The 20,094-nt window shown below is 40.5% G+C and overlaps 1 protein-coding gene across 2 annotated transcripts in view; it reads right to left on the reverse strand.

The window, feature by feature from the left end:
* PRRC2C (proline rich coiled-coil 2C) overlaps positions 1-20,094 on the reverse strand; it is a 70,659-nt gene that overhangs the window by 50,166 nt on the left and 399 nt on the right. For both annotated transcript variants that reach the window (XM_035537264.1, XM_035537255.1), the window contains exons 2-4: positions 19,125-19,195; positions 2,154-2,321; positions 746-923 (exon numbers count right to left, since the gene is read on the reverse strand). In XM_035537264.1, the coding sequence (XP_035393157.1) occupies positions 746-923; positions 2,154-2,268 (293 nt within the window). In that variant the 5' untranslated portion in view covers positions 2,269-2,321; positions 19,125-19,195. The remainder of the gene's footprint in view (positions 1-745; positions 924-2,153; positions 2,322-19,124; positions 19,196-20,094) is intronic.

A 20,094-nucleotide genomic window follows, 5' to 3' on the forward strand; every position in this document is an offset into this window, starting at 1 on the left:
AGCTTAAATAGCAATAAATTTCGCTTTAAAGCGCTTTCTGATTAGATCATTGAAACATTTTGCTCTATTTTCTTTTGAGGTTGCCAAGAGATTTCCCATACAATTGTGAAACAAACTGAGTGGATGAAACTGAACTGAGCACAGGCAATTAAATTATACACAGCATACATCTGAGAATCAACATCACCCCCACTTCTGTTTTGTTTGTATCACTTCTTGTGGCAGTGTGAAACTACAGCATGACATTTAGGATACAAAATTTTTGTTTGAAGTCTGTGGAATTTATGGCATACTAACCAAACAAATTAAAGTGCAAGTATTAAGAACCACTAGGAAAACAAAGCAGAGATTCTAACTAATGTATACAAACCAAGGATTTAAGCTTTTGCTGCCCTACATCAAGAAAAACAGATTAAACCAAACATCTTTGCATTCTCACAAACTTGCAAGCTATTATTTAACTTAGCTGCTGTGTACCCAAGTATTCCTCTTAGAGCTTAAAGAGAATTTTAAGGCAATTAAACCAATTTTGGTGCTTTTTGTTGTGTCCCCCTTCCCGCAGCTACTATCCCCTAATAGTATTATTACTACTTACAAAAATTTATAGCGATGCTTTGTCCTCTCTAGTAGCTACCTTGAGGACTGTCACGTCTAAACAGTTCCTTCCCACTCCTTACCCATCACTAGTTTTAAGAAACCTGAGAAATGTTACAGCAAAACAGCCCTGATCTCATTAGTCACTTACTTTTCTTCTTCATGCTGTTCTTGTTTTGAAGCCCAACCTGTGCCATCCTTAGGCACAATGTTCACATTAGGGTCATTGCCTTTGTTCTCTGCTTTGAGACTAGGGAGGTTAGCTGGCGGAGGCATCCTCCTCGAAATAGCAACTTTTCCAAGGCTTTGTAATCCATGGCGTGTGGCAACTGCATGCCAAAACAGAAAGTTCAAGTTAACAATGCTGGGTGGCAGGTAGAATTCCTGCAAAGCTGCAGGAACCAATTTCAAAGGTTTGCAAGAAAGTGAGAAAATTTAAGACTGTAAGAATTAGAAATTCAAATTCTTCACGACTTAATTTTAAAAATGGGAATTTTAAATACTTGGCCTGGGAGAACTTGAGTATTTTGAATAATGAATCACTATGGTTAACCTATTCCAGAAACAAAAAGGGATATATGGCCCCATGTTTGTATGCAATGCTCAGGACAGAAAGTTAGAGGAGCCATTTTAAATATGATGTTAATTTCTTAATATCCCTTCAGATGTCACCAAGCATTATTCTCTCACTCCTTTGAGGGGGGGTTTAACATGCCTTGACTCCAGGAATACCGTCATGGTTCCATCCCACTTTTTTTTGCTGCCAGTTTCAGCTGGCAGATGCTGCTCTTGCAAAAACATTCCTACAGAATGTGTTTACTCCATACCACTATTATGAAAAAACAGTATGAAGCCAACACACTACGCTGGACATTCAACCTACCAACTACTCAATTCAGATGAACAAGTACAAGATAACATCCTAAACGTTATATCAAACATCTCAGTTGCAACCTTTGAAAATTATATTTTGGTAAACTTCAACAAATTTTGAACTCCCATCCCAATTCCTCACACAAACAGTCTGTGTGTCCCCCCCCCCGCCTTTTGTCAGCAAAACAGACAAAAACATGAAAATATGCATTCCCCCTCTCCCCCCCCCCCCCTTTTTTTTTTTTTTTGGTAATCAGACAACTCCAGTTCTGCCACGGTTTGTTACTTATACCACGCAAGGAATAAACGTGTTCACTGAAGATCTCAAAACAGCAGTGCTTTTACCTCTGAGAATATCTTTTAAAAATTCACTAAAAAGCACAGCTGGGGAATGGCTTGTCATATGCTGATAATGAATGGAAACTGCAGCTGTAGAACAGTTCTTATTTACTTATATTCTGCTTTCTAATAGACTGAAAACGCTGACTCCCTTAACTGAAACTGTAGCTCATAGGTAACCAGCAAATTTAATCAAGATTGTTTTTCCACAATTCTTCCTATTAACTACCGTAACCACAGCCAAATTTTTTTAACTGCTTGATAATGATCACATCCTTTGCACTCTTAATTAGCTGCACAACAGTAATGATGAAACAGAATGCATAAATAAAGTCAGTTTAACTCACCTGTGGTTTTCTGAGTTTCCAGTGACTTTCCTTTGTAAGTATTAAACAGACTGAGTGTTGCATACTTTGTTTTTCCATCCTTTGCTTTTGTACTCTGGCCTGACTTTTCCGACATTTCGATGGAAACTCATCGAGTCTGGTACCTCCCGCTCACTCCTCAAAATCAGCCTGAAAACAAAACACCAGAAGAGCAAAACAGCTTGAATAGAAGCCAATACTTAAGAGAGAGTTCACAACACAAAACTTGACCACTTATTTAATGCTGATAGCACTGTTTCTGTTAAGCAAACTGCAGGTGTCTTCAAATACATTAGACCCAGGAACACCTAGCCTTATGAAACTCTATGCCATTTTAAAGGAACATCACAAAATCATCAGGAGGGTCAACATTCAAGCAGTATCAAACCCCCAAAATGTTAAATATTGTCTATGATCTCACTGAAAAAAAGGCATGCAGAGTTTCCATCAGCAGCTAGTTCCCCACTGGGGAAGCTCAATGACCTCACCCACTCCTGTAGCCAAGCACTGAGATACCACTAACTGTGGTACAATATTTCTGGAATTTGCTTTTTCCAATTAAAACCACCATGAACTCAGCAGCTAGAAAAAAATAAATACACTGAGTAAGAAGTTTCTTCAAAGCTAGGAACAGAGTATGTTCAGATAGGCAGGGTAAAGGAGTTCCTTAAACTAAGAGTTACACTATTCTTCTTGCAGCAGTAAATTACAGGGCTGCTAGAACAGGTCATCCCTCTCCTTCCCCCAGAATAACAGGCCTTGAGAAGAACCACCCAGTAATTATCACTGATATTTCACTGGTTCTTAGAAGGAACTTGTCAGCATGGCTGCTCATCATCAGGCAGCAACACAAGCGAGCATTCACTTAAACAGAATATTATTCTATAGTCAATTTAATCTTAAAAACACTGAAAAAAATCATTACACCCCTTACTACAACCATTTTTTTTCCCATGTAGATTCCAGAAGTTAGGGACTTTCAAATACTCTTGCATTTCATTCTAAGAGTAGACAACAAGAACCAAGTCAGAGCTGTACATCCTGCTCAAACCCTTTGGCGATCAAGCAGCCCCCTGGTCAAACTCACAGTCTCAAAAGACCTTCAAGAGAAACCCAATTTGCACGCAAGGCTCTCATGTATTCAGAAGAGCCTGCACAAACAAGCAGTCCAAAAAATAAGACACTTATTTGGTAATAACAGACAAAGCAATGGCAAAAGACCAAGGAAGTTTCATTTATATGAGAATGATAACATTCCTACCCTCCCTTCCTCCTACCTCAATTTACAAGCCATGATTGAAAGGATTAACAAGTGGAGATGGCAGACAGCCTTAGAACGGTCCAACTTCAGTAGCAGGTTTTGGGCAGATGCTATTCTATTACAATCCATGCAGACTGCTGCAAACGGGATACTCTTCAGCTTTGCACTGGGCCACATACGTGGCTAAAAGATGTATTCTCCCCTCTCACAAGGGGAAAACATTTTACCCATTTTTTTGGCCAGACTGGTCAGCATCCTCCCATCATCCAAAAACTCGAAAAAGAGGCTGGAAGCAGGTTGAACCCAGCCCACCAAGTTGACCACGTAACCAGAACACAGACTTTGGATAGGGCTGATAGGCTGTCCCTTAACTATCCAAAAAACTACATACTGAGATTGCAAGCTTTCACTGGAAGCCACAGCTCACTGCTTCAAACACCATTACAGATGCAGAGAAGAAATAACTTCCCGATAGCCCGATAGCCCATTATGTGACTTTAGATAAGCTTATCTGTGGAGCTAACAGTTAAGCAGATTGCCAGCAACCATTCACTCACTGTTCACGGCTGCCCCAATGCTGATCTGTGATTCAGCAACACACCCGTTAGCATTACTCATGGCCAGACACCTCCTTTCAGCCAGTCTGGGGACACGATTCAGGGCTGACTAGTTTATCAAGTCAGAGTCTAGGTCCTGCATTAACCTCTTCTTCTATGAGGAAACCCAGGTTTATCATCAGGCCTTTAGTGAAACACCTGTGTGAGAACCTGGTTGATTCTTTTCCTTCAGTCCTCCTCTCACACTTTGCTCCCAGACTTGTCTTCACGGTAGAGACCACCTTGGTCATCCTGGAGCATCAAATAGAGAAGTAGGTTCTGGGCAGGTAATTACCAGGAGGGCATGGGTGGCAAACAAGTTTTCAGACGGGCAAATAAACATGTGAAGTAATACACCACATTGATTTGCTACTCAGCTATGTTCTCATACTCTTTCTACACAGTTATAATTTTAAGCCCAAGATCAGTTCCAGCCCCCAGATTTTGCAAATACGAAATGGCTTCACAACACTGAATAAACCTTAAGTTGGCAAAAAAAAAAAACCCACCTCAGGTCATTGTTTGCCCATGCAATTTACAAAATGACATCTCATACCTTTGGTAGAAACCAAACATTGAAAATCTTAACCATAACTCTTCTTTACACACTAAGAGAATACTTAGACAGATCCTAATTATAAGAATTGTTTTTTTCTCGAACATTTTATAGCTTAAAGAACGAAGGATGGTAATTGTGTTTCCTCATAGTGCTTTTTGATGTCAACTTTACAAAAATCAATGAAGTAGGTCTACCCATTACAGCTGAGTTCTATGCCTTTTTTAGTATTTAGATTCACACTGTTTGACAAGTTTTTCCGAAGTTATGCTACAAAGAAACAGAATATTTTGAACTGATTAAAACTGCACATTCCTCAGTAATCTGATTTGCAGAAAATAGCTCAAGCGCTGCAAGCAGTGTTCTTGTAAATTAGGCCAGTCAATACATTCATATATAACTCCGTTTATACCTGACACTGGTTGCCAGAGAAGATACACTTGCAAAATTAGACTTTAGACTAGGTACGTATGTCAGAGATGGCAAATCCTCCCCTTGAGCCCATCTGGTCCTCTACAAACATATGTGCTAGGTCACACATTAAACGAGCACCCCAGTGCTATCTAGTAGCAGTTATAAAGAGATAACTGCGTGGTTCCAAGGCACAAGAAATAACATTTCAGGCTGTGTCCAGGTCCGATGACTTTACATTTTCACTGAACTTCACTTGTGTATACCGCATTCATATGTGGGAACATCAGAATCATTCCCTCTATAGTTACGATGAGGTACTTTAACATAAAACATGCTTAACTTGTACATACAATTATGTTCTAGGTTGGCAAATACTAAACTCACCGAGTGATTATAAATTTCCTCTAATTTTTATATCTTTTGTTATTATGGGTAGCTAACTGTTAGTTTGAACTCTATTAGTCAAACCCTTCCAAGCCAAATGTTAGTGCCTGCTAGGTTTAGACTTACAGTCAAATGAGTAAGAACACGAGACAGCTGTATACCTCTGAACAGTAGCAACATAAAAAAGATGTCGGAACTACTTACTAAAATTAAATAATTACCATGATAGCAAACAGACGGATAGGCAGCAGTACAAGTAATAACGGCAGCTGGCAGGGTTTACTGCACCATTAAGAAATTTAAGCCAGCCAGCAATTCATTTTGAAAGACTACAGTCACTATATGCATAATTACTGAAGGTGCAGTGCTTCCAAAATCCTGGAGCAAAGATTACCTTTCAGCCACTTAGTAATGTTATCGAGTTAACTGACCTTTCCTCTGTGACCTTAGGACCTGCATATTAAAGTTACTGTAATTTCTGGGCCCGTCTTTTTTCAGACTGCAACCGGTTGACTTATTTAGATCCCGCAATGAACTCAGAAGCATGCACACAGAAATGAGTACAGTAAGGAGCTGTCAACTTCTAGATACCCTGGCCACTGTCAAGGAACATTTACTTGTACCCTCTTGGTAGAACAAACTGAATGCAGTCTATTCTCCTAGACTGCGGTTGCAGAATCCTATTTCTAAAATAATAGAAAATGGCAAACGGAACACCCCCTGCCCACACACCGGACAGACCTTTTCCAGCAAGTTCCTAGCTCTCATGAACATTTCAGAATTCCCTCAAATCAATTGTTTAGAATTTAACAACAGTGGTTCATGTATTTGCAAGTTTTACACAGAGTTTGATTAGAACAAACAGCAGATTAGAAAAGATCTTACCTTCACCTGAGAAAAATGTTCTTTTGCGATTCAACAAGGAAGAAAGTATTTTTGAGGTCAAGTTTCCAGGACTGGAATGGTAAGAAGTTTAAACCATTTAACATCGTAACAGCAATTCTTGTCTGGCTTCCTCACCATGTCCATGTCAGTATTTTTGTACTTTTATTATACATACAGAAGACGGTTTTACAAACTTACATGTGAGAACAGAAGAGCATTCTGCCTAAAATAATCACATTTTATTATCTCAGTGAACAAGTAAAGTGCACACAGGCACAGAAAGGGGAACAGAGAAGTGTAAAAGTTCAGGTAGAAAGCTTCTTTACACACAGTTTTTGAGAGGCTGATCAACTCTGGCTGTTGCTATGGGAAATAACTGTACTCCTTCTATTATGGTCTTCCAACTAATCTGCTTCTGTACACGTTTGAAGCACAACATACACCATTCCTTGCATCTGGCAGAAAGATTACTATTCCCTGTATTTTCCAGGCATCCCATCCTAGCTGATGTAAGCACAGATGGCCACATGAGAACATCTAGAACTGTATTTTATGTGCTGTGTTTTTAAACTTCTAAACAGAGTAAGTTTGCTTTAGTGCAAGCATAACATGTGAATAGATTTCTTCAGCAGTATTACGGTTATCTTTTAGGCAGTCCTACCAGCTCAGGACACGTCACCCCCATTTTAGCCTACAAGTGCTCAATCATTTATGACAGGTAACATTTACATAAGCTTCACGCTCCTTATTTAACACAGGATATCTAGTTCCCATCACTTCCACTCCAAAGTCTGTATCATTGCTGATTTTGAAGAAGGATGAGCTGCAATGATTTAAGGCAAGGCACACCATTCAAGACAAACTTGCTGAATATTTCCTAGGGCCTCAAACTCTCAGTGCCTCAAGTGCCCATCTGTGAAGTGGGAAGCATCATAAAAAGCACTACATGAAAGTTTAGTCATAACTGGGACAAAATAGCACTTCTCAAAACACAAGACGAGAAACAAATCCAGAAAGATTTCTCATACCGTCTTACTCTTATTTTAAGAGCACTAAAACAGTGGTTAAGGGGCCTCATCTACAAATCTGTATCTGGCCATAACTCCACTTTTGTTAGATTAGCTTTGTTTTGGGCCCACTAAAGAATGTGGTTCTGGTAAGTTTGGGAACAACAAAACACAACAAAAAAATGAAGCTTTCTTGCCACATGCCAGATGGATGTTAGAGTCAGATGTTCCCAAACTCAGTGTTATCTATTTTGAAAAATCTTTCTCAATACCTCAATAAGCCCCCCACCTGACACCCCACATAACGTGGCATTAAAAATTTCAGCTAGAAAGGAAAGCTTTCATTTCAACTCTAATTCTGACACATTTAGACTCTTGAAGTTTTTAGTAAAAATTTGCCTCGTAATCATAAAACCTAAACATCTGCAGCTAGATATTAAATTCTGAAAACCTGTGATCTTCAGAAAAGAGATTAATGGGACCGTTTACAGATAAGTAAAGCCAATTTAAATGAGAAACATAGGATGCTGAATTTCATGTGCTTGGAAGCCCTGAAAGCTTTCTTTATGCCTAATTTATATCCCATTATGTAAAAGAATCCTGTTATTTTTCAACTGAATGCTCAAGAATACTATCTAATTACTGAATAGATGGTTTTGCACCAAGAGAAGGTTGCACACAAGTATCGATAAACAGAATTACAACTAAACAAAGTGACTTCACCTGACAGCCGTACGTATGAACAATACACATTAACTAACATTCTCTTATTGATGTCCTCATATGTACAGCTTTCTAGTGCCGAAAGCACCACTCTGGGACTACAGTTTTCAGGACCAATTTCTATTAAAAAAAAAACAAAGAAAAAAAGCAATGTTTTTGGTCATTTATCCCACTATAAAGAGTTCTTAATAGCTTCAGCACCAGGTGGCTTGATATGACATGAAAACGAGCCTCAACCCCGCCCCCCCCCAGTAACACATAATTAGCAAAACGCTTTCAAATCAATGTAATAATAAAAAAGCCTCTGTGGTCAGGATTTTATTTTTATTTTTTAAAATAGAGTAATTTGCAGCAGTGTTCATTGTTAAGTAGGTTGCTGCTATGAAGGCTGAAAATTAAATATTTTATGGACTTTTGAGCTATTTCATGTACCTCAGACAAACCACATAGCTCTACCATCTACGAGAACAGCAGCTCTGCAGATCTTCAAAGCTTTCTGAGTAGATCTCGCTACAACTCATTCTTGAACAAGATCTATATTAAATTTTATTTACTCAGAGAGCCAGGCTAGTAATTCCATCCCCAGTTTTCTTCCACATCTCTAGATGTTGGGCTCACTGGTTTTCAGCCAAACTTGAAGAGGGTACAATGTAGAGACTGCACTGGTTCTAAAAATTTTCTGAAGGTAGGTGGGCTGAGTTGGAAAAGAAAGCCCTTTTGATCACCATATCTCTTGTGCACTCATCACCTCTGAGGAAAAAAAACATAGCACAGGCCAATCCCCTAAGCATTGGACAATCTATAGAGAAATATTGTGAATGACCCTCAAACGGAAAATCAAAGAGGAGCTCTGCTCCTTAGAACCAAAGCACCTGTAATAGGACAAAGCTGTAGCAAAGCAGGCTTTGCTAGTTCTTCAAATCGCTCCCCTTCAAGGCCTAAGAGCATCTTCCCGGAATGTTACCAAAACCAGGTATGCATCGAATAGAAAAGAGATCATGACACAAAACAGCCATTTGAGGACATTATCCCACAGATGCATCTTGTAAAAATGCAGTCTGGGGATGCCAGAAATGAGCATCGACAAACATGCCTGCATCAGTTTTAAACTACAGTTAGTTGTCTCTTAAACAGAGCTACTCAGCCAAGCAACGAAATACAACCAGTCACTCTCAAAAATCCGATACAGAAACTAAGCTTACTGCAAATCATTTTAGTTCAATCTAGCAATCTACAGAACAAGCAAAACTTTTGCTGCCTTAGATTAGAAGGCTGCCTGTTGAATTGTCCTCTCTAAGAACTACCAGTCACATTGAACACAGCCTTCCAACCAGAGAACCAGCAACAAACCATAAATATAAAGGGAACTTTTATGAGGAACCCCTCAAGTATAATAAGATGGCACCAGTAGCAGTGACTAACACTTTTAAAATAAACTTTCAGGACACATCCTGCAGCAGAGAAATATTAGTGGGGACTAAAATAATCTGTCATTTCTATTCAGCTTCTGCAGAGCACTGCTGAGAACAAAAGGAAACACAAGTTAAAAGCAGCCGTCTGGAGTCAAAAGCCACAGATAAAAGGACAGCAACCATGCAAACCTCAAATCTGTCTCTACTCAGATTTAAATATATATTTAACTATACGTGCATGAGTTTTTCAGTTAACATACACAGAAATCAGATTCCCGTAGAATAATTCTGCCAGCAGAAGCCATGGGATCAATCACCATCAGCAGCATATCTTTTTAAATTCACCCATGTAACAGTAATCAAAAAGTCACAGACAGGATAAACTCTTCCTGGCAATAAAACTGTCAAAAACACACTAAATATTTTCACATGTCACATGGCTACTTTTGTTTAGCTACGATAATTAATACTACCCGTACTGTTTGTGAAATCTTCTCCTCCTGAAGTGAAAGCATGGCACGAAGAGGTTATGGTCCCCTCTGCTCACAAGCAGAACGATGCCACTACAGCTACTTAAGATCTTTGGGGAAAGAAAGGACAGTTTTCATTTTGTTTAATTTGAGGATTTTTTTTTTGCACGTTCGGAGTATCATATAAACCTGTTCAGTATTTTGACAAATAACATCTCAATATTACTTAAGGCAATACCGTTATCACGGGGATTCAATGCTTTCAATGATTATATGTCACTTTCTTCCATGTTTTACACCAGTGGCTCTATTTTGGTCTCCCAGTTAATACTGTATGAGAAGCTGTTCATCAGCACAGCAGTCGCACTTACTTTTACTTTTTAAAAGGAAGATGATAATGTAAAGAGGTACTCAAAATATGAACGTAACTATTCTCATGAACAAAATGCTGGAGTTAATAAGCGTCTCACTTAAATTATTCAATTCTCATCTATTGTATGTGCAGAAGATTTAATACTTCTGACTCCTTTAGCTTTATAATTATACCTATGTACTCTTCAGGCTGTAGATTCTTTCATATTTGAGACACAAAGCTAACTTTATCACAAGAGGAGATTCAAATCTAGAATGTACAAAGTGCTACCAATGAAGCATTTAACTAGTATAATACTGCCTACAGAAGCCATAAAACAATGCACATTACCAATTATCAAAGAACGAAAAGCCATGTTTTTGAGACGTACAAGAAGCAGGTTTTAAAGGTTGCTACAGAACTAAAGGATGACCCAATAATGACTACCTTTTTTTGTTTTTAAAGCTTTCTTGTCATCTTTGTAAAGAGATGGCCACCTACTGAAGCAAATCAAGTTCTCTTGAAAGTAAAAGTAAGGTTCTCTCCCAAGCTCTGAAGAGAATTCTTATGGTTGTAACAGCAACCAATGCAAGTCTTTTACTCTAAATCCTTATCATGGCAGGAAGAATAAAGACAGTGAAGTAGTGGTTCAAAATAAAAATAAAAACAACAACCAAAACACCTTCTTCTCTAGGAAAAGAAAAAAGCTGGAAGAACAAAGCACTGGCACCACCTCTCTCACTGGAAGAGGCTGATGAACTGCAATTAGATTTCTGTTTAAATTTCAGACTAAGGCCATGATCCTTCAAATCTCTTTAGGCATCTAGCTCCTGCTACAGTAAATGGGAATTAAGTTCTAACACGCACAGTACTCAGAAAGTTCCCACCCCACAAATCTAATCAGCTCAGACTATCCAGTAACTTTTTAGGACGGTTAATGTCACTGTTACCATGAAGCAGCTTACCAATGGCCAGCAACGCATTTAACTTTTACCTTGTAGCTAGAAGATACCACCAGGCTCAAGAGGTATCAACAAACATTTGGAAGGAGGCAGAAGCACCTCATCACAGAAGAGCAGTCCCAAGAAAGCAAGGGATGCTTCCAAGCAACTGGCAGCAAGTGGAGTGCAAACACCCACTAACAGCAGCAGATGACCAGGTGCCTTAAAAAGGGTGCTCAGAAACAAGTCTCACAATCGACCCTGCATCTCTTCCAAGCAAGGAAAGGTATTTCCTGAGACTACCGCTCCTCTGCTTGTCTGTTACGGTTTTTACTTTTTCTGTTCTGGTCTCTGCCATGCTTAAAATCTCTCTAAAGGAAAGACAATAGCTTTGCATTTTGAAGTCATGTTTACAACTAAAATTAAAATGATTTTTAATTAGTCTCAAGGTCAAGCACAAACATCTAAAGTAAAATTTAGTCTACACAGTTGGGTAAATTCAAGAGTATCTATAGAGCTTACAATAACTTAATTCTGCCAGATCCCTAAAAACCATTCTGTGTATTTACATCACAATCCTGAACTGAAAATCCAACATCTATGTCCAACAGCAGGACTGACAGACGGACACACAACAAGCACTCCTAAAGAAACCCCTTCCTGCACTTCCTCCAGCACTCAAGCGCCTTCAGGAAGTGAAGTACCATGACAGGACTCTGCCTTACGCCTCTAATCCTCAGTACAGCCATAAAACTGGATGACTTACACAGCAATGGTTTTAGTTTTGCTTCCGAGCTTCGGGAATTTACTTCAGTCACTTTTTCCAACTACTTTGCAACAACCTTTAGGCTAATTTACTGATATTATTTGGTTGTATATAAATTCAAAGGAAAATGGACCTGAACAAGTAAGTTGTAAGCCATTGCTGGGGACGTCACAAGCACTGTAAAATTGTGAGAATCAGAAAACCTGAATGTGCCACTAGACTGAATGCACCTGGGTCACTCCAGCTGTAGCTTGGCATTCACCTACTGGACTGGGTCAGAAGGGTCTCATTACTCACTTGTTCAACTTAAAGCAGGTGGGCAGAAAGAAACTTAGTATCACTACCACAAGTAAAAATGACAGATTAATAAATACTAATAACCACACTGTATTAATAGAAGTAATTCAAGTACCAGCACATTTTCAAGCTAACAAAATACATTTAAACAGCGTCTTTGCCAGAAAGGATTTTTCAAGAGATTCCAGTAAAGACTGACAGTGCGTGCCACACTAAGTCAGAACTAGCACACCATAAAGCTAAGGCACTAACACAGCACAGCTATTCTTGCCATGTGCTGATAATCCTCAAACATAAATTAGAATAATCTAGATGTTTTGCAAGACTACCGAATGCATTTTCAGAAACATACATTCTTAGCTGCAAATGTAAGATCCAAATTGTTTTTACAGTTCACTTTTGAGACAAGCTTCTTTATTCCTAAATAGCCCGACAATTTCTTCACAGGTCTTCATTTCTCTGCCACTAAGTATTAAAGCACATTTTTGTTTTTCCAGTTTCATGCAGTTTAAGAAACTTTTCAAAACTGTAAATTTTTAATTGTGGCAGGACTTTTGAAGTGCTGGAAGGAAGCCAGGACCAGGAAAAAAAAGAAGTAGGAACAGCTTCTATACAAATAAAGGGAGCATCACAACAAGATGCATTCTCATGACTTCTGGGAACAGAACCACTTAAGGGCTTTCACCCAATTAGCTTTTCAACTTGCAGACACCAAATGAGATTTTTATTTTCAAGATATTCAAGAGTTTATTAAAAAAATCCATTATTGAGAAGAATGAAGAAACTTTGAAGTCCTCACAACTAAGTCATTATTTGAGAAAAAGTTAGGGGAATAAATTAGGGCAAATTCTTGCATAAACAATCCATATACCTTCTATCAAAACACAGTACTCAAATAGTAGGCTGGTAGGCGCATGTCTCCCTGAATACAGAAGACTAACGCGACCTGTCTTACCCCTCAGTTCTTTTAATTGAAAAAGAAAGTTAAACTATTCACTAGGCTTCTCACAAACTAATTTAGATCAGTCTATCCTGACCACAGCTGCTCTCTGTAAAGGCATCTGTTAATGTTTAAGATCACAAACAGTCCCTTAAATTACAACAGCACTTAGCATGCTGTCATAAGTACCACTTTGTTTCTTGCTCAACTGCATCACGCCATCCAGCAGAAGCCTGGGAAGGCAAAAATATTAGCGGACTCATTGTCCTCAAGCGCTCAGAAAGCAACATGGGGAGTCCCCTTCTCAGTGGCATCCTGAGTAGCAGTTGCTCTGGCAGGCTGAGAAGAGCGTGTCTGATAACAGAGAAGGAAAAGGGAAGCCCCCATGGGGACTGCTGGAGAAGCTAGGCAACCAATGACATACAGATACCTCCGTGTCTGTTCAAATCAGAGTGCTAAAAACTTCAAACGGTCAGCACTGCTCTGCACTTGCTATGCGCAGATTCAGATGTGCAGAAAACTACAAAGGACAAGCAGAACTGGTGACAGTGGTGGGTTGGAGGGCCCATTTGCAAGAATAAGAATGAACTGCTTGCACCCTACAGTAAAAAAGTATCAACAAGAAGCCTCCACATCACTGGATTCTTTGACATTTCTAAACATACAGAGCAGCAGCACGCCACGGTTCTGTCCCAGCTGCACTTCAGCAGATCTGAAGGCACAGGCTTAAGAGTGTGCAGAATGGGCTCCTCTGTAGACAGCTGTCTGGGATAAGTTACCAGACACAAGAGTTGGGCTCAACGAGGGTCAATTCCTTCAGCCAGTCACACTGTTCGGTGCAAAACACTTTTTTTTTTTTCAGAAAGCTGATAAAAGATAATCGATAGGTACATGACAATGGACCAGATTCCTAACTCAAACAAGCAGAAGTTGAAGCCCTTTAATATCATCCATCTCTTCACTGTTTTCTTTTCCCCTTTTGTTGTAACACTCCTACTGTAAGAGCCCTACAAGCTCTGAAATGATGCCATTTAAACTGGTGGCACTCTGCCTCTCTGGTCCATCTCAGCTAGTTCCTAGGTTTAAATGATAAAGTCTTTGCTAGTGATTTCTAAAAGCCAAATTAGACCTCCTACATATTTCCTACCCTTCCCACTCATCCCACGCTGAGGTGGGCAGCGGAGTAGGGGAGGACATATTAAGAGACAAATGTAAAGCCATTCCTTGCTGTGGATTCAACACCTTCATTTCCTGCTCCTTTACCACAGTTTCCAAGTAATAATTAATATTTCTTGACGAGAAAGATACACTGTTCAGTTTCAGCGTTCTTCTCAAGAAAGCACAACTCACTTGTAGCAGCAGATTTCTTTCCATATCAAACCTTTCCACACCTATAAAATATACCTGACCTTAGCTGAAAGTAAGTAGAAATCTGTCAGTTTTTAATCAAAACTTGTTTTTTCAAAGCACCTATCCACACATTTATTTAAGTAACACAAATGATTACATTTAAGGTTTTTGACTTCAGAAATCAATTAGATGTTGCTTTGAAATATTCAGGCAAGCTGTTCTGCTCATGAACTCTTCCAGGTTATTTGGTAGTGCACAAGAGCTACACTGGGAATAAACCCTTAAAGAGCTTCATTCCTCTCCAGAATAGATGTGCCAAAATGGATTCCTCTTCTCCAGCTATATTTCCAACATCTTTTCATTCACCTTCTCAAGATCTCTGTGTTACCGAAGACTGCAACCCCAAGATGGAAGCAACCCTGTGAGCAGTAGGAATCTGCAGAACAAACCATTTTATAGAGTTCTGTACACCCTTAGCATGATGAAAAATGTTCAGTAACAGTTACTTTACTCAGCTGTGTTATGTCTTAAGCTACTTGTCACCACCTTAATACCCCGAATCTGTGTTGGCTGTAACTCCCACCATACTCCTAAACTGATTCATAGATCAAAAAAACATCATAGTTTCTCCTCTATATTAAGAGGTGCCATACATTTGTCTTTAAGACTATCACAGATACTCTCACCATGACAGCTGGAGACAGGGTTGCCAGATGTACAAGCCCAAAAATCACTGCTGACGTCAGTACAGAACTTGACTCCTATGCATACAAGGGTAGGAGAATTTGCTCCTTCAGAAACCTTGGCCTAGTCCAGCTTTGAGTTCATTACTACTCACAGTCTCTTCTACCAGCTGCCCGTTGTTCCCTTGATCTCTGCTTACACGTTCTTCCATGAGAGGACTCACTAATTTCTTTGAGCAGGAATTATCCCTATCCTGTGACTTAAAGAATACCCAGCACGTAAGAGAAGCAACTGTGAAAAGCACACTGACAAGAGTATTGGACACCGCTGGCCAATTAAAGGGCAACTTCAGCCCTCACCGTTAGACCGGATTCATGCTTTAAAGAAAAGATGAACTGAATTACAAAAGCTGTATCAGCATACTCAGCTTTATGTATCTGTCCTTCAGCATCACAGAACCCATTTTCCATAGCAGTTTCTGTCTGCCAAATGGCTACGCAAGAAGTTTAACATTTTCAGTTGCTTGTTTCTTTATTTACTCCAGTAAATTAATCCTGTCACCATATCACAAGCCAAAGGCAAGTTTCTCCTTCTAGGACATACTTTTGCTTCAGACTAATTATTCATATTGGCAAAAGAAAATTTGTTATTGTTCCATCTCACTAGAACGTTTTTGCTACAAATGCATATATACATCGATTACAAACTATCCTAAGCACTACTGTAAGACCTGTAAGTACAGAAATTTATTTTTTTTGCAAAATGAAAGCATTGATGCACTGATGTCAAGAGAGTGAGGTCTCCCACTGGAATATATGGTTGCTTTGAAATGGAAGAAATGTACAAATCCTCATATCAGGTCTTAAACTGGGAGAAAACTCACTGGCTTCTCCAACAAAAAGTTGTTCTGGGTAAATGAAGACATTTCTGCAGTTCCACCCAGACTAAAGACTCAAATCTGTTAAATAAGGTGAGTAACAAGAGAGAGCCTGCAAGCATTTCATTTGCAAATAATGAAATTTGAACTATTATTTCTGCACATACTGATTAGATGTGCAGCCATAACTTTAAAACGTTTACAAACACCAAAATTTAAAGCTTACAAAATATTAATTTTAAAAACAATCTGTAACTGCTTATAAGATTTAAGGAGGACAGCCTGAAAAAGTTTGCTTTTGAAGCAGAGAAAGTCCGATTTGCTAACATAAGCAAGCAGTGTGGCAAAAGCAGATGACCTAGCTATTGAAGGTCTTGCATGGAAATCCATGTGGTACCTCAGAGCATGCTGAGCCACAACTTATATCCCAGCTACCTAAGTATTGAGTAAACCTGCCCTTTCACTTTCAAAGTCACCAAGTTAGAGATCTCTTCTCTCAGCCATGCAGCATCAGGTGATTCCACAGTTCTTCACCCAATACTTTCGCAGCTGATGTACCTGATGTAGGATAAAGTGCAGTAACTCATGTCTCTGTAAGCCCCTGAAAACACAGCTCACAGTATTTCCAAAACAGTATCAGTTAAAATTTACCATCATCGTACTTCAGATAAAAGATATGCGATTCCACATTGTAATTTCACCATTAATCAAGACGTCAGACATATAAAAACAAAAAATATGATGATAAAAAGCTTCTCGCTTTAATACGTGTTTGCAATCTGCAACAGACTAGTTCGTTAGAATGTTATGTAATGGCTGAGGTATTTGCAATAAAAACAGTCTATTTCTGTTAGCCTGTTCTTCATAGACATAAAAGCTGTCTTCATCTGATTTTTATTAGGACTTCATCTTCCTCTGCTCTTTATGCATTTTTTAAGACTTCTGTCCATTCCATTTTCATTTCACGAACACATGCACACAGTATTATTTCCTCCCACCTCCTCACAAAAATCTCAGCTTTTCTTTTTGCACCTGCTTTCACCCATGGGAAGTTACTATGGGGTTTGTGAAACCTTGTCTTGAAAAAAAAAAAGCAAAACACACGGGGAATGAAACTGAGCATAGAAAAAACTCACTACAGAAGACGAACAACTGGTTCTACCTGTAAAACACCACTCGCGGTCCCGTCATTACAAGCCCAGCATCCATCCCCAACTAGTGGAAATGTGGTGCGTTTTCAGGGTGGATCCCCCCCCAACCTTATTATTACCTTATCTGGCCTCTAAAGAAGTCCCACTCTTCCTTCAACAAAATGACCATAGAGGAATATTTCTTTCCCTCACTCGTACCTCCAACACACTATACTAGGGTTTGCTCCTCTGCAAGAGCACACTGTGCATGCGTTTAGCCCTTCTGCAAGAGCTACCTTTTTCTATCTCCACATCCAAGCCTCTTACCCATACCACCCTTATATGGTATTTAGGCTATGTTTTCCATCCTCTCTCCACTGTCACATCACTCCCATAGTCGGCTTGGGGAATGTTCTGGAATAACGGGCTTGCACTTTGAGTAACCCAGGACACCTGGCTGAAGTGGACCCCATACAAAGTGCACTGCTTTGGCTTTCATTCTTTCACTTTATTGCTCTAAAAGACTCATTAAAACAAACAGAACCTAAAAGAGAGCTCCCTTCTGAACAGCAGCATCTTTTCCCTGTTTCGTGGCTCGTTTCACTTTCCCTGGTAGACTTTAGGAAACGGAGAAATAGGACCTAAAGATGATGCATACAATAAATCTGTACCATAAAACAAGTACTCCAGCAACAAGGAAGTTAGAGCTGTAAATTGAACTTTTTTTTTTTCCAGATTTCCCTACAAAAAGCTACGTTTCAAGGGTTCCAGTTATGAAGTCTAAACAAGAGCAAAGAAAGTATAGGTTGCTACAAATATTCTGTCTCTTTGGAGTTTGGTATCAGCAAGACTGACAGAAATGACTGTATATTGATTGACACCTATTTTACCCACTGCTACTTACCAAAGCAATACTTTATGTATAAAACATTTATATATTAAGGCAGTGTTCCAGGTGACAGAGGCAGACAAACACAAGTCTCCGCACACAAGCAATGGCCTATGCCAATTCTCACTTCAGCTCAAATGGCCACCTTTAATAACACACTTGCCTCGGAGTGGTCACATCCTAGTGCATGGAGCACAATAATCTAAGGGACAAACTCTCCTCATCGAGCATCCGTCGAGTTCAAAGAACTCTCAAAACTTTTGGGTTCCTTAGTCCCAAGGAGGAACCTGTGGCAGAGCTGCACTAAAACATCCCAAAATTAATCTTAAAGAAAACCTCTCTCCGCTATATGATTCAAAGGAATTTGACAACCATTCAGCTCCTGGCAGCCAGCATTAAAAGGTCATCCTTTTGTTTCTCACTGATGGACAAATGAGATCATGTCCCACTTCCTCCCCCCTTAAAAAGCAGTTTCTTGTCTAGGCAGAGCTCTTAAGGCTAAACAATGGGTAGGCCTGATGTCCCTCTGCACAAGAAACAAAGCTATTAAAAAAATCCTGTTCCTTCTGCTGGAAATAATGCTTATTTCTACTAGCACATCCATTTGACTCCAGTAATCAAAGACTGATAAGGAAAAACAGTTCTTCCTCAGTGATAAAGAGTTCAAGACCTTTCACAAAGGGACAAGCTTACAAAATGCATGCCTGAGACACAAAAGGGACAGAAACAGCAAAACCACAGTGTTCCATACAACTCCCAGCACCACGCTATCACGCAGGCTCCCCTTCCCCCATAAAAAGGGCCCAAGCTGGAAATTGGCTAGGCCACTTTTAGCCCCCAAATTTTCAAGCCCCGCATCCCTGGGTGATGGCTCCCATTATGCCAGGCTGGCTGCCTGAATTTTAGCCGTGTCATCTACCTATGCTCACACCACATTTCAAGCGCTATCAATAAAACCACCCTCGTCACGTTCACCCCATTCCTACAAATCTTGTCCCTAGGAGCAGAAACAACAGTACCTTTCCAAAAGGTGCTTCACTCAGTTCTAAGTCAAATAATCCAGGAATCCTTTTACTGCGTGTCTCCAGAACTGTGGATAAATATTTCAGAGTCAGAAAATCCAAGTGTGGTGCACTGCATGTGTCTCCAGCATCCCACAGGAAAACCTCTCCTTCCCCGGGGGTTTGCGGAGGAAGAATTAGTGCCACAGAGTGAGTACAAAAGCTTGAAGGGGATGGTTTCCTGAGGAATCTCCCTGGAAAGATGTGGAGCCTTTTGAAAAGGGGGGGTGGGGGGGGAGAGAGAGGTGTGTGTGTGGGGGTGGAAATAGGCGGGTAAGGGAAATAGGTGGGTAAGAGGAGGGAGAAATAGGTGGGGAAGAGAAATAGGTGGGTAAGGGGGAAAAATAGGTGAGGAAGAGGGGAGAAATTGGTGGGGAAATAGGTGTGGAAGGGGGGAGAAATAGGTGAGGAAATAGGTGTGGAAGGGGGGAGAAATAGGTGAGGAAATAGGTGTGGAAGGGGGGAGAAATAGGTGAGGAAGGGGGGAGAAACAGGTGAGGAAGGGGGGAGAAACAGGTGAGGAAGGGGGGAGAAACAGGTGAGGAAGGGGGGGAGAAATAGGTGTGGAAACAGGTGAGGAAGAGGGGGAGAAATAGGTGGGGAAATAGGTGGGGAAGGAGGAAGAAAATAGGGGAGCAAAAGGAATAGGAGCGTAAGGGGGGGGGAATAAGTGGATAAGGGGAAGAGTTGGGTAAGGGAGAGGGGGCGAAATAGGTGGGGAAGGGGGCGAACTAGGCGTGGAAGCAGCCCGCAGCCCCCTCCCGCCGCCCCGGGGCTGTGCCCGGCGCTGTGCCCGCTGCGGGGCGCGGCCGGCCCCGGGCGATGCGAGGCGCTGCGGCGCGGCCCGGCACCAGGGCCCGGCCGGCGTGGGCCCAACGCCGCCTCCCCGCGCCCGGCGGGGCGAGCAGCGGCCCGGGGGCCCCTCCCC

This window comes from Cygnus atratus, chromosome 8 (assembly GCF_013377495.2).
Source record: "Cygnus atratus isolate AKBS03 ecotype Queensland, Australia chromosome 8, CAtr_DNAZoo_HiC_assembly, whole genome shotgun sequence".
Classification (NCBI taxonomy): Eukaryota; Metazoa; Chordata; class Aves; order Anseriformes; family Anatidae; genus Cygnus; species Cygnus atratus.